The following is a 14,359-nucleotide window of genomic DNA, read 5'->3' on the forward strand; positions in this document are numbered from 1 at the left end:
TCTAGTAAAGAAACTTTACTAATGGGATTTTTGTTTAGTGCTAGGCACTGGTAGAGCTGTGTATATTGCTGTCTTTGTCTAACAAAATTACGGCGAACAATTCTGATAACGGTATATATTATGCGGTACTTGTCTCTACTAATTTGCGTATGTGTGTGTGCGTGTATTCGTTCTCTATGGACTCGGAAACGGCTGGGCCGAGTTAAATTTCACAAACAAATGTACTTCATATAGTTGCCAGTGTTCTTACCTAGGTTTTGTATCAGAATAATAAGTATCAATAATCGATAATAAAAAAATCCGATTAAAGAAGGAGCACCCCGATTTTAACCAAAGTTAACACGCTGATACAGCCTAACTGCACAAGCAGAAGGACCTAGCATATAAAATCAACAGGAGGTACTTTGATAAGACAGAGATGAGTTCAAAATGAATGTTTCTGATCCGAGCACAATTGAACCATGATACTTGACTTTTGTATTTTAAAGTTTAAGTTTTTTTTTTGTTTTTTTTTGACACAGTGGTCACCACTTATCAAGGCCCGGAAGCAACTCAGGGATAAGGGTTATTGCAAGTACATTACGTTAGTGTGGAGATTTGATGAAGTGTTTACTTAAGGGGCGGTTCATTAGGAATTTGTTAACGTTGGACTTGAACACATCCAAGTTGTAGTCAGGTGGGAAGCAGGTAGACGGAACAGAGTTCCACAGGCGTGCAGTAAAGCCATTATACATAAAATAAACAGTAGATTCTCTACAGTGCAATGTAGATACTGCAATGTATTGTGGACAAAGCCACTGCGGGGGGGGGGACGGTGTGAAGTCCCTCCCGGTGCACCATGATGTGTCCCCAATTAGAGCAAGCAATTGAAAAATGGTCGATTTCACAAATTTCTATGACAATAAAACATTCACTCCCGGGCAATGTTATATCCGACTGCTAGTTTGGAATAAGGACCGTGCTATCGTTGGAATTTTCTGAGTAGTTTGCAAAAAATTCCAGGAGGTGGCAAACGAAAGATTTGTGATATTTTTTTCATGCAAATGCTGACCAATTTTTCAAGGAAAAAGTTATTTTTTCTGGTATTAAGAAAATAATTCAATGAAAAATTAATTACATTTTTATGATTATTACGAGAAAAAAATTATGAATAAACAAAAAAAATCACTATATATATGTGTGTGTGTGTGTGTGTGTGTGTGTGTGTGTGTGTGTGTGTGTGTGTGTGTGTGTGTGTGTGTGTGGTGTTTGAATATATGGTTAAGTGGCAGTTTTAGTCATCTAGAACTGCTTTAAAGCTTTATCGCTCACTCATTTTTCGACCAAATTCATAACTTAAAATATTGCAGCATTAAAACTTTTTCTTTAAATTCAATTAAACATTATATAATCAATTATTTTCAATTAAAAATTATATAATCAATTCGTTTCAATTAACCATTATATAATCAATTCATTCAATTAAAAATTATATAATCAATTCTTTTCAATTAAACATTATACAATCAATTCGTTTCAATTAAACATTATACAATCAATTCTTTTCAATTAAACATCATATAATCAATTCTTTTCAATTAAACATTATATAATCAATTCATTCAATTAAAAATTATATAATCAATTCTTTTCAATTAAACATTATACAATCAATTCTTTTCAATTAAACATTATACAATCAATTCTTTTCAATTAAACATCATATAATCAATTCTTTTCAATTAAAAATTATATAATCTATTCTTTCAATAAAACATCATATAATCAATTCTTTTCAATTAAACATTATACAATCAATTCTTTTCAATTGAACATTATATAATCAATTCTTTTCCAATTAAACATTATACAATCAATTCTTTTCAATTAAACATTATATAATCAATTCTTTTCAATTAAACATTATATAATCAATTCTTTCAATTAAACATTATATAATCAATTCTTTTCAATTAAACATATAATCAGTTCTTTTCAATTAAACATTATATAATCAATTCTTTTCAATTAAACATTATATAATCAATTCTTTTCAATTAAACATTATAGAATCAATTCTTTTCAATTAAACATTATACAATCAATTCTTTTCAATTAAACATTATACAATCAATTCTTTTCAATTAAACATTATACAATCAATTCTTTTCAATTAAACATTATATAATCAATTCTTTATGCTGCAATATTTTAAGTTGTAAATTTATTATATTTTTTACTAGAATATCTTGTTCTTTTCTTTTCCAGTTTTAACAACTAGTCCTTTACTTTTCCATGTTTAAGCTTATCCATATTACTTTTCACGCTCGCATTTTTGAATTGTAAAATATATATATATATATATATATATATATATATATATATATATATATATATATATATATATATATATATATATATATAGTGGAAATGGTAATTAATAAAAACTGAAGAAAGTGCTCAATACTGTTGTAGAGCAAATATGCGTTTTATTTTTTATTACAGTATCTTTCTGTTAAGTTACATTATTGTTTCAGCTACCCGGCTGTTTTTTTGGCCGTCCGTAGCTTCCTTAGACTTTTACAGAAATTTACAGACATTTCTGTAAAAGTCTGAGGAAGCTATGGACGGCCAAAAAAACGGCCGGGTAGCTGAAACAATAATGTAACTTAACAGGAAGATACGGTAATAAAAAATAAAACGTATATATATATATCTCCAAAACCTCTGGCCTGGATGGAGAGGAGACTAAAACCTGTTGCTATGGTTTTAAATGATCTTAAATAACAGCAAAGGCAAACTTGATTCCAAATATTTCTCATATGTTACTTTCAAAAGAGAGGAGATATAACATATGAAAAATATTTGAAATCAAGTCTCCCCTTGCTGTTATTTCAGATCTTTTGAAAATTTACAAGAAGGGGTCGGTTTTTGCGTCGCCATTTTTGTAAGTCATCGTTCCCTTTTCAATTGACGACACTTAATTTCGACGTTCGCGACTTCCAGTTGCTCGATGGGAACATTCACTAAGACGTCAGGTTTGTTTGTTTTTCCTCCTTCGTGTTACAGGTTCGAACCTGCCTGCCTACTACAATTTTATATATATATATATATATATATATATATATATATATATATAACACCTCTCTCTTCTCTCTTGTTTTGATTTTTTTTTCTCGACACACCGGGCAACGCCAGGTACACCTGCTAGTAAGTAAATAACACAAGCTAATGTAAAGTAGGTTCTTACGTCTCAGCAATTTGCTTTTTTCTTCATGCTAGATCTTGTCAAAGGCTTTGGATATATTAAGGGCTTCTGTTTCTCTCAACGTATGGTATATGCGTTCAGAGATGCCTGTTAAAATATCTGCAGTAGAATGGGCTTGCCTAAATCCATAGGTCCTGGATATGACCTGAAACTATATCCGATTGTGAGACCCCAGCTTGCGGGCGTGTGAAGCCACCCTTTAATTGTCATTGCTCCCAGGTCCACTCTGACCCGGAGTGGTAGTACTTGTTAGGGTCCTAACTATGAGTTAAATAGAAAACGACTTGAAAACAACAAATATATTCTATTAAAAAAAAATTTCTTCAAAATCACTGGATTCGGCATTAAATAACCTGAAAAAGATTGATATTCCATAAAACAAAAACCAACCAACCAACCTAAATCCATACTGTTGGTCAGAAACAAGTTTAGCTTTTATGAGGTGGTGGACTAGTACTTGATTGATAAACGACTCAAAAATTATAACGAAGAAAGTAGAGACTGATTGCGCGATAATTGTGTCGGTCAGTTCACCAAATATCAGAGTAGTTGAATCAATATAAAATTAAAGGAAACGAGAATATATATATACAGTCCTGGTCAAAATCATAAGACCACTTAAGAAAGTAAGCGTTTACGCATATTATCGAATTTTTAATCAAACAAATGGTTGAAACCATTGCCAAAAGGGAAAATATGATGGAAAAAAATGAAATCTGCTTCATTCAAAACATTAACCCTGATCTAATAATTATTTTTTAAAAAAACAAATATTTTCACCTGGTCAAAATGATAAGACCACTTTAATAAAATCGGTTAGTTTTGAAAAAATGAATACGAAAAGCTTTCTATGTTACTAAAAGCAACTTGTTAGTGGATAAAAAAACATCTTACTAAATTATAAATAGCAAAAGAGAAACCATTATCAGAGTTTGAGAGAGGAAGGATCTTTGAGCTTAATAGGGGTGGACTCTCTCATAGATCCATTGCAAACGAGGTGAATCGTAGCAAAACAGTCATCACAAATTTTTTAAGAAATCCAGATCAATATGGGCACAAAAAGAGTTCAGGTCAACTAAAAAAAGTAAATTTTTTTCCATCATATTTTCCCTTTTGGCAATGGTTTCAACCATTTGTTTAAAATTTGTTGATTAAAAATTCGATAATATGAGTAAACGCTTACTTTCTTAAGTGGTCTTATGATACTGACCAGGACTATATATATATATATATATATATATATATATATATATATATATATATATATATATATATATATATAGAGAGAGAGAGAGAGAGAGAGAGAGAGAGAGAGAGGGGAAAGAGTTAAGGGGGGCTAGGTGACAGTTTAAAAGAGGAAGAGAGGCGAGGAGAGACTATATGAAGATGGTATCGGTCTCTCTCTCTCTCTCTCTCTCTCTCTCTCTCTCTCTCTCTCTCTCTCTCTCTCTCTCTCTCTCTCACGCACATACACACATATGGAGAGATATGTGGCACAATAGTCGGAAAGTGTGATTGAAGACTCAGCACTCCGGAGGAAGTGCATTCTGAGCTGAAAAAAATGCCTGAACAATCCTAGCGACATTCCCCAGTAGAGGTTCCTTAGGTAATTAAGTAATAAGCTAATCCTTTTTTTAAGGAAGAAGGCACAGAACTAGCAACAATCCGTAATTAATAGAGAAAAGGCCGTTTCAAGAATAGCCTAGATTCTGTTGGCTTTGATGCCGAGGGAACAAGTCCCGAGTCGGAGAAGATAAAAACACAGATGGAGATGCAGGTGGAGATGCGGAGGAGAGATCGAGGGGAGCCACCTTTGTCAGGTTTATTAGATTCATGGGAACAGTGTCAGCTAGGGAAACTGATACATCATTGATTTTGTTTGTTTTTTTTTTCTTCTTTATTTTCCAGGCTGTTTCACCATATTGGCCCGCTGAGAAACTATCTCCCCAAAAGTATGGAAGCATCAAAGTGGAACATATGGGACTAACTGAAACCGACAGCTTTTTTCAAAGACAGTTTAAAGTGTCTTCCTCAGACGTAATTATTTTTTTATTATCTGTCTCTGCTTTCTTTTTAGATCATATTTTATTCACCTCCTTTCCAGGAGGTTAGGTACAAGGTCAAGAGGAGGTTTGATTAAAGTGTTTCTGTGGAACGAAGTGGATTCGTATTTGGAACATCCAAGTTTTCAGATCATATCGTTAACTATTTAACCACCGTCACCTTCTTTTTAGATTTTATTTTGTCAAGTTATCTTGATGTTACGATCGCTATGCTTTCCGGATTTCCCTTTTCTGCTTCTTTGTTTTAATCTTTAAATTATTTAGGTCAACATACAATTGCCACTGAAGAATATAACTTGTTTATCTTTTCATTGGAGAACCTTTTTTTTCTTTTTCGTCTTTCTGGAAAACGTGTGTAGCAGCCGACACTCGCTACATCACAGGCAGAAGCTAATTCTCACAAAACCTTTCTTCCTCTTTCCTCCTGGTTTTAACTGATAGCACACATTAGCTGAACGTGAGTACTACAAGCTAACATGGCGACCTTTCAAACTTCCATTTGTTTCCACGTGTGGTACACACACGAACTTTATTTATCATGCTAAAGAACTGTTCTTGTTGATACAACTTACACACACCCAGGACAACATGCAAGCAACACTGAAGACTTTGCCTTTTTCTTTCTTTTTCAACCGGTTTCCTTCGTACCGACGGCTACTAGCTATAAACACGTGTAAACGGAACTGAACTATTCTTTTCTTCAACCAGCCGGCATGATATTAATTCTATCTTTACACAAGAACACTTCAACCTACTAACCTGTTTCTTTCTTGTACGCATATAAACGCTACTAACGAAAATGACAAATAAAGTTTGTTTATTAATATAGAATTAAGCTCCCATTTCGTTGTCTCATCTCTATACGTTGCTCTTTTGTCATAGTCACTGGGGAATGTTTTGTCTTATTCTTGTCACTGGGGAATGTTTTGTCTTATTCTTGTCCTATTTTTTGGAGAACGTGACCTTTTGTCTTGATGCGGCTTTTGTTCCCTAGTTTTTGGAGAACGTAGATTTTTGTCATACTCTTAAAAAAAAATTTTTTTCTTCTATTCTCTGAAGGGCGTGGCTTTTTGTCCTACTATCTGTTATGCGCAACTTTTTGCTCTATGCTCTAGTGTACGTGGCTTTTTATCCTACTCTGATATGTGTGACATTTTGTCCTACTCTTTGGTATGCATGACTTTTTGTCTTTCTGGTAGGCGTAAGTTTGTTCTACTTTCTAGTGTACGTTGCCTTTTGTGCTACGTTTTGGTATGCTTGGCTTTTTGTCCAACTATCTGGCATACATGTTTTTTTTTATTGATGTTCATTTTATCCTTTTTTATTTTGAGAAGTGAATCCATGATGAAGCGAAAATATCATATTCTAAAAATCATGTAAATTGATCAAGTATTTTTATTTTTAAGTAAGAAAATCAAATTTTATGAGTAACTGAAGAGCGGCTTTCTTGTCCGCCATTTTGAAAACAAATTCAAAAGTACAAAGGGAGATAATTCAATAATTGAAACTTACGAGATCTACATTGTAATACCTACAAATTCCCATTAATCGCTTAAAAATAATTTTCTTCATAAAAATAAAGTTACATGATTTTAGGAATATATTTTTGTTTTGTCGACAGTACGTATGTTATACAGATTTTTCTTTATTTTTCTTTATTTTGTTAATATAGGAGGATTATTTTTTTTATTTTTTTTTTAATATAGGAGGATTCTGGACAGTAGCCAAACGTTTTTACAACTAATCATTAGCAATATTTTTTCATTACGTTCTTTTTGCATAAACACGGAAGCTGTGGTCCCTCAAGTTGGGAATTTCACTTAGATTTAAATGGCAAAAATTGCATTGGCTACTTATATATAAGTTTTTGAAGAGTAGGTGGCGTATTATAGGCTTGAAAACGCCTCATCTCCGACTTATAAGCTATTGAAACAAACACTAATCAACACTAAATTCCTATTGAGCTGTTCTCTAAAATAATATATGGCCTACTAAAGTTCCACCATAACTACTCATTTTGTTTCACCATCTACCCAAAACTTAACCCTTATCCTAGTGTGGCCTCCAGGCCTAGATAAGAGATGACTTCCCAAGTAAAAAAAAAAAAATTAAACGCAGCGATGATGAAAGAGCAAATGCAAAGAGAATAAAGAGACCACATATAAACTAGTGAATGGACGATTCCAATATTTTTCCCGATTCCGATACAATTATCGATTTCGTACTAAATTCCCGATTCCGATACAAATATCGATTCCAATTCCGATTCTTTATAGATCTCTAATATTTAACTAAAAAAGTATTATTTTGTCTCGATTACCGTAAAACCGCATCTTAAATGTGCATACATCTTCTCAAATGTAAAAACACATTTGTGAGGGTCTGATCTAGAAATTTTAGTCTTACTGGAAGTTTAAATCAATAAATATTTATTATTTTATTATTACTGCAAGCAATGGAAGATGTTTCCTAAACCAAAATAAAATAAAAAAAATGATTTAAGGAATCGGTTTTGGCATCGAAAAATAGGCTCAAATTTTTTCGATTCCGATACTCTAAAAAGCTCCGATTTTTATATTCCTGATTCCGATTAATCCTCTGAACACTAGTATAAACACTCAGTATGTATGTATAAAAACTTTTATTTCGTTTATTCTTTGCTCACGGATAAAACAATTGATCTCTGCATGCAGTGTCAGAGTTCAATACAGGTGAACCTTTTCAGAAAAAGGTCGCAATTGCACAATCTGTGAGAACTTTTTTTTTTTTTACAAGGTGGTCACCACGTATCAAGGCCCGGAAGCCACTCGGGGATAAGGGTAATTGTCTTCTGTTTAAACCTCTTGTTCTGATTTTGTTTACACACTTTACAACTGGTAGCGTGACGTGTTATGAATTTAAAACTTTGCCACACAGAGACTCTTGGAGAATAATACAATGATATTTTAGGAAAGGACAACCCTGAAAACCTTTCAGCAACTTTACCGATTATTTGCGGTGCATCATCGGCACAGACACTTAAAAGTTTACTCAGATCTAATTGCTGAGTTTCCAAGTATGACTTTACTTTTGTAAAATATGTCTGATTCTTTTGTTTTTCCATAGAATGACTAATAAATTCTTCAAAAACGTTGAAATTATCATCAATTTCTTAAATAAATAATAAATAAGTAAATAAATAAATGAATAAATAAATAAATGAATAAATAAATGAATAAATAAATAAGAAAATAAATAAGTAAATAAATAAATGAGTAAATAAATGAATAAATACATAAATAAGAAAATAAATAAGTAAATAAATAAGTAAATAAATAATTAAGTAAATAAATAAGAAAATAAATAAGTAAATAAATAAATAAGTAAATAAATAAATAAATGAATAAATAAGTAAATAAATAAATGAATAAATAAGTAAATAAATAAATGAATAAATAAATAAGAAAATAAATAAGTAAATAAATAAATGAATAAATAAATAAATAAATGAATAAATAAGTAAATAAATAAATGAATAAATAAGTAAATAAATAAATGAATAAATAAATAAGAAAATAAATAAGTAAATAAATAAATGAATAAATAAATAAGAAAATAAATAAGTAAATAAATAAATGAATAAATAAATAAGAAAATAAATAAGTAAATAAATAAATGAATAAATAAGAAAATAAATAAGTATATAAATAAATGAATAAATAAATAAATGAATAAATAAATAAGTAAATAAATAAGTAAATAAATAAATAAATAAGTAAATAAATAAATAAGAAAATAAATAAATAAATAAGTAAATAAATAAATAAATGAATAAATAAATAAATAAGAAAATAAATAGGTAAATAAATAAATAAGTAAATAGATAAATAAATGAATAAATAAATAAGTAAATAAATAAATAAATGAATAAATAAATAAGTAAATAAATAAGTAAATAAATAAGTAAATAAATAAGTAAATAAATAAATAAATACGTAAATAAATAAATAAGTAAATAAATAAATTCAAAATAAATAAATGAATAAAAAAAATGAATAAATGAATAAAAATAAATAAATAAATGAATAAAAAATAAATGAATAAATGAATAAAAAATAAATAAATAAATGAATAAAAAATAAATAAATGAATAAACATGCATGTGCATGCTGTTTCACTTGCTCTCTTACATCACAAGAAAGCTCATCGAGGCGTCTTGTAATCATCTACTTTTCTTTCTATACTTTTATAGACAAAAATTTTTTGAAGGCAATTTCTTCATCGCCAAAGAAAGATTTATGATTTTTAACCAACACGAAAACAGTTTCGTATGATTCTTCAAGCATCGCTAAACTATCACAGCTTTTCTTTTCAGACAAAGTTTGCCACTTGATTATATCATTTTTTTTTTACCAAACATTCTTTCCATAGCTCAGAGGCAAGAACTAACTCCTCTTTTCTTTTCTTTTTTTCTATTTCAGCTTGGTGTTGCTTATAGTGTCTGCTAAGATCAGAACTTTTGTTATCTAAGAGAGTGCTTTCATTAACTATGCGCATTGTTTGTTTGTTTTTGTTTTTTTTTTCTTAAGGTTTTGCAATGAATAGGAATTAATTATCCCATAGCTGATTAAATTGACGCTTACTATCAATTCCTGCTTTTCTTTTGCTCCTGTTTTTTTTCTCACAGAGAAGGCCAACTACAATGCAAAAACAATTTTTTAAAATACTTGTTTACAATACTTGTTTATGTGTGGCATGCTAACAAGCTTAACAGCAGTACACCATATTGTAATTGCGGCAAATATCTGGCAAACGTAATAAACTAATATACTGTTACGTAAATGTTGTTCAAATATCACAACGTTAGTTACTGGATGACAATCTCGCGAGGAGAAACAAAATATATTTTAAACTGCTGTAAAGCCAGATTGATTTAATTCAAAATTGTATGTTACGTTGCGTGGGTGATTTGGTTGTTGGTTGGTTGTTTTACGGTATATCAACCCTTTTCAGGTTATTTAATGCCGAATCCGGTGATTTTGAAGAAAATTTTTTTAATAGAATATATTTGTTTTTTGCAAGTCATTTTCTATTTAACCCATAGTTGGGACCCTAACAGGTACTACCACTCCGGCTCAGAGTGGACCTGGGAGCAATGGCAATTAAAGGGTGGCTCCACACTCCCCAGAGCCCGCAAACTGGGGCCTCGCCATCGGATATAGTTTAAGGTCATGTTGCGTGGATGAATATGTTCTATAACGACGTACATGTTGAATAGTTGGGTTTATCTTTTTCTGTATATTCATGTACGTGTAAATGCGTGTATGTATATACATTGTATTATTTAGTTGATCGTCTAGTGTGTATATTATAACATTTATGCAACAGTTCTAACAGGAAACGAATGACGTGGACGTATCGAAACAGTTGTACACAAACAATTCTTTTTAACAAAAGTAAATAACACAACACATACCTGAATTATTTACGAACATTTATTTTCATGATCCGGCCGACATTTTCAGAGATTACACGTTTTTACATCTTGGCTGCATGAGATGACGCCGCTGCCTGCGTCATGGAGAGACTAACTCCCCTCTTGAGTCGTCCGTTCTCTCTGATGTCCAGTTAACGACTGCCTAGAATCTCCCCAAATCTACATTTCATCACGTGTCTCATTACGTATCACATTACGTGTCTCAGACCAATAGCTGATGCAACTCCAATATAGTTATTTGTTTATGCAAACCAAAAATCATCTTTACATCTATTTTCTATTTTCACATTCCTTTTGCGATATTATTATATGTCAATCATTTTTTCACAATCGTTCATTTTTCTAATCATAATAATTGATTCAGCGACCTGCCGTCGCTTGAATCATTTAATAATAATAATAATAATAATAATAATAATAATAATAATAATAATAATAATAATAATAATAATAATGTTTTGACCCTTGGCCCTGCTTGCTACAGTTAACACAGATACTACGCTATGATCACAGCCCAAATGGTCACAGCATTACACTTAGATCAATCTGGCTTTACATTAGTTAAAAATTAGGTTTTAAAAGAAACTGAACAATGCTACAAATGACGTGCAAGGAACGCAAATCAATGAATAAAGAAGTAGAAGCAGATTAGTTTCTTGTCATCATCAAAAGAATACAATGTGCCGCTTGTGGTGCATGTGCCACAGGTTGGCCATCCCTCAAATAAAATGCTTTGTTCGAAATTCCATGGAAGTACTCGAATTCAACAGAAAGATTCTTAAGTTTGACAGAAAGATTCCCGAATTCGACAAGAGATCTCTGAAGAAGGTCGGAGGTTACATCCACCAAAACGTTGTAAAAATGGTATTCAAGATGAGAACAGTAGTCCGAAGATTCCAAATAATAGGAAAAATTAATCCTCATTTCAAAAATTTAAAAACCATAATTTCTGCATCATTAAATTAATTTTCTTATATCCTTTCATGGGGATTTAATGATTTATTTTTTTCCTTTTTTTCTTTTTCTTTTTTTTTTTTTCTTTTTTCAGAATAACACCTTGGGCGATGTCTGGATGAATCACTTTCAGTCCAAAATCTGGCTTGGAAACCAACTTCCTTCACAAAAGGAATTTATTGAATTTATTCAAAATGTCAGCGGCTACATCATGCCGCATAAAGAAATCCTCGTTCACTGCAAGTAAGAAAATATCTATTATTTAAACCGTCGGGAGTTTCAGAATATTTTGCTGTAATGAGGAAATCTGCGAATCATTTGAGATTATTATTTAATAAGTTGAAATGCGATAATATATGTCGGGGTTCACTCCTAAATGAATTAATCGATTATTATGAATTTTACCACAACTGATAGGTGTAATGGTTTAACGGGCTATATTTAGTTTCATACAAATGGAGAGAGTGAATTATAGCTGTTTCTATGCAAATTAGGCGATTCTTGGCTGCATTAAAGCAAGCAGTTTGAAGAACTGGGGAGTTCGTTTTGAAGAAGGCGAGCCGTGCATACGTACCTCGTTGAAGCGTGGCAGGTTATTTACTTGAGGCAACACAAGACAAAGAAATTGTTCACTGACAAAGAAAACTACAATGGAATCTTTCGTCGCAAATCTAGTAGATATTGGGTGTGAGTTCTTTTCTCGAATCCTTCGTCGCCAATCTGATCTATCGCTGGGGAAAACAATCAGTATAAAATAATGAGATTCAACACACATACTAAGTTATAACAAGTTTATATAACGGTGCAATGTGACAATAATATATTGACACTCGAACGAATCTTGAATGCCGCATTATCAAGATATCAACTTATTCCCCGCCTGGTTATCGCTTTCTGGCGTGTTTTATAGATTACATACTGATTAATCCATGATCGGAGGATGTCAGGATCTTCCACTATATCACCTTCCCCCAAACTAAATGTTTCATGAATTTTGCTTTCTTTTAGGATGAAAACGTACATGTTAAGGATTCTTCCTTTCTCTACGGCCATTTCTTCCGTCATCCGTGTACTTTCACATTTAGAAGAATTAGAAGTTATCGGTATTCCAACGTTTATGAATGGGTTTATTTGGAAGGAATCATACAATACCTCCATTGGTATTTCTTCATCATTCTGGACGGTTTCTACGTATCGGTTCTCAATTGATTAATATGTTTCTTACACAAAAAAAAACTTTGTTCTTTGAATGATGTAGATAACTCTCTAGATTTTTCTAGTTTTAATACCATCCTCCCAAAAACATTTTCCACAGGAGAGACGTTGCGAGCCTGTCTTTGTTTTGTCATTACTTCCATAGCAGGTGTTTGTCTGAGCTCCAATATCTGGTCCCCCCTCGCCAATCTTTCACAATAAACACCTGTCTAGCTGAAACCACTGTCAAAAATTTTGCCCACTCTTTATCTGTGCCAAAACCAAAACGTAGATTCCATGAACAAAGCTTCTTTCTTAGAAGTGCACGCCTGTGGAACTCTGTTCCGTTTGCCTGTTTCCCACCTGACTACAACCTGGATGTCTTTAAGTCCAACGTAAACAAATTCCTGATGAACCGCCCCCTTAAGTAAGACACGTTATCAAATCCCCAATACTAACGCACTGTACACGCAATAACCCTTATCCCCGAGTGGTTTCCGGGCCTTGATAAGTGGTGACTACCTTGTAAAAAAAAAGCCAGATAATTCCTAAAAAACAACTTTATTTCCTTATTTATACGATTTATAGTCCGTCTTTATTTTCGTTTTTATTTTCGTTATTTTCGTCAAGTTCTTTCTATTTGGCAACAACTGTCGAATATTGAACGTATTTTCGATAAATTTCCCTTCATGTTCTGATTTGGCGTTTTTCTGTAAAAGTTTGAATATTTTTCTCTTTAGTGTCGAACCCGTTGGCTTTTTTTTTTTTTAATGCTCGTTTAATGTATCGACAAACCTCTCTGGCCGAGGATTATACGTCGGTGTTCTTACGGGGAGGGAAGTGAATCATCGCCGTTTCTATGTAAATTTAGATTATCCTAGGCTGCATAAAGGCGTGAGTGATTATTTACTTGAGTCAATGTGGAAGACCACATGGGACAAAGAAGCAAAGTCCAGTTGTTCACTGTTGAAGAAAACTACAACGGTATGATTGACAAAGTACAACATTGGAGTCAGGTGTCTGTATGTGTTTCAGTGGGAAATACCTTAAGTTAAACCACATACGTTTCATCGCGGAATTGTCATCAAGTTAAATCAACATCTTCATTGTTACGAAAATGTTAATGACACCAGAAGACGATAGTATTTCTATTTATATAAAGTTAGGTCTATTTATGCGTTTATATGTATACGATTCACTCTTAAATTAATTAACCGATTATTATATTTTTTTACCATAGCTGCTAGGATCAATGGTGAGTAATGTGGGCTATATTTAATTACATACAAAAAGGGAGCTCTTTGTAAAGATGATTTATTTTCATAAAAAAGGGAAGATATATTCATGCGTTTTTATACTTAAAACTATAACTTTAGTAAAGGTGTTTATTGTTTGCAGAAAACATTTTCACTACAATTTTAAAAT

General features: G+C 31.8%; 1 protein-coding gene across 2 annotated transcripts in view; it reads left to right on the plus strand.

Moving 5' to 3' along the window:
• LOC145286185 (receptor-type tyrosine-protein phosphatase epsilon-like) overlaps nucleotides 1-14,359 on the plus strand; it is a 181,800-nt gene that overhangs the window by 163,216 nt on the left and 4,225 nt on the right. For both annotated transcript variants that reach the window (XM_080134974.1, XM_080134975.1), the window contains 2 exons: nucleotides 5,156-5,284; nucleotides 11,835-11,983. In XM_080134974.1, coding sequence (XP_079991100.1) covers nucleotides 5,156-5,284; nucleotides 11,835-11,983 — 278 coding nt within the window. The remainder of the gene's footprint in view (nucleotides 1-5,155; nucleotides 5,285-11,834; nucleotides 11,984-14,359) is intronic.

This window comes from Euprymna scolopes, chromosome 10 (genome assembly GCF_053919585.1).
Source record: "Euprymna scolopes isolate OS-2025 chromosome 10, ASM5391958v1, whole genome shotgun sequence".
NCBI lineage: Eukaryota > Metazoa > Mollusca > Cephalopoda > Sepiida > Sepiolidae > Euprymna > Euprymna scolopes.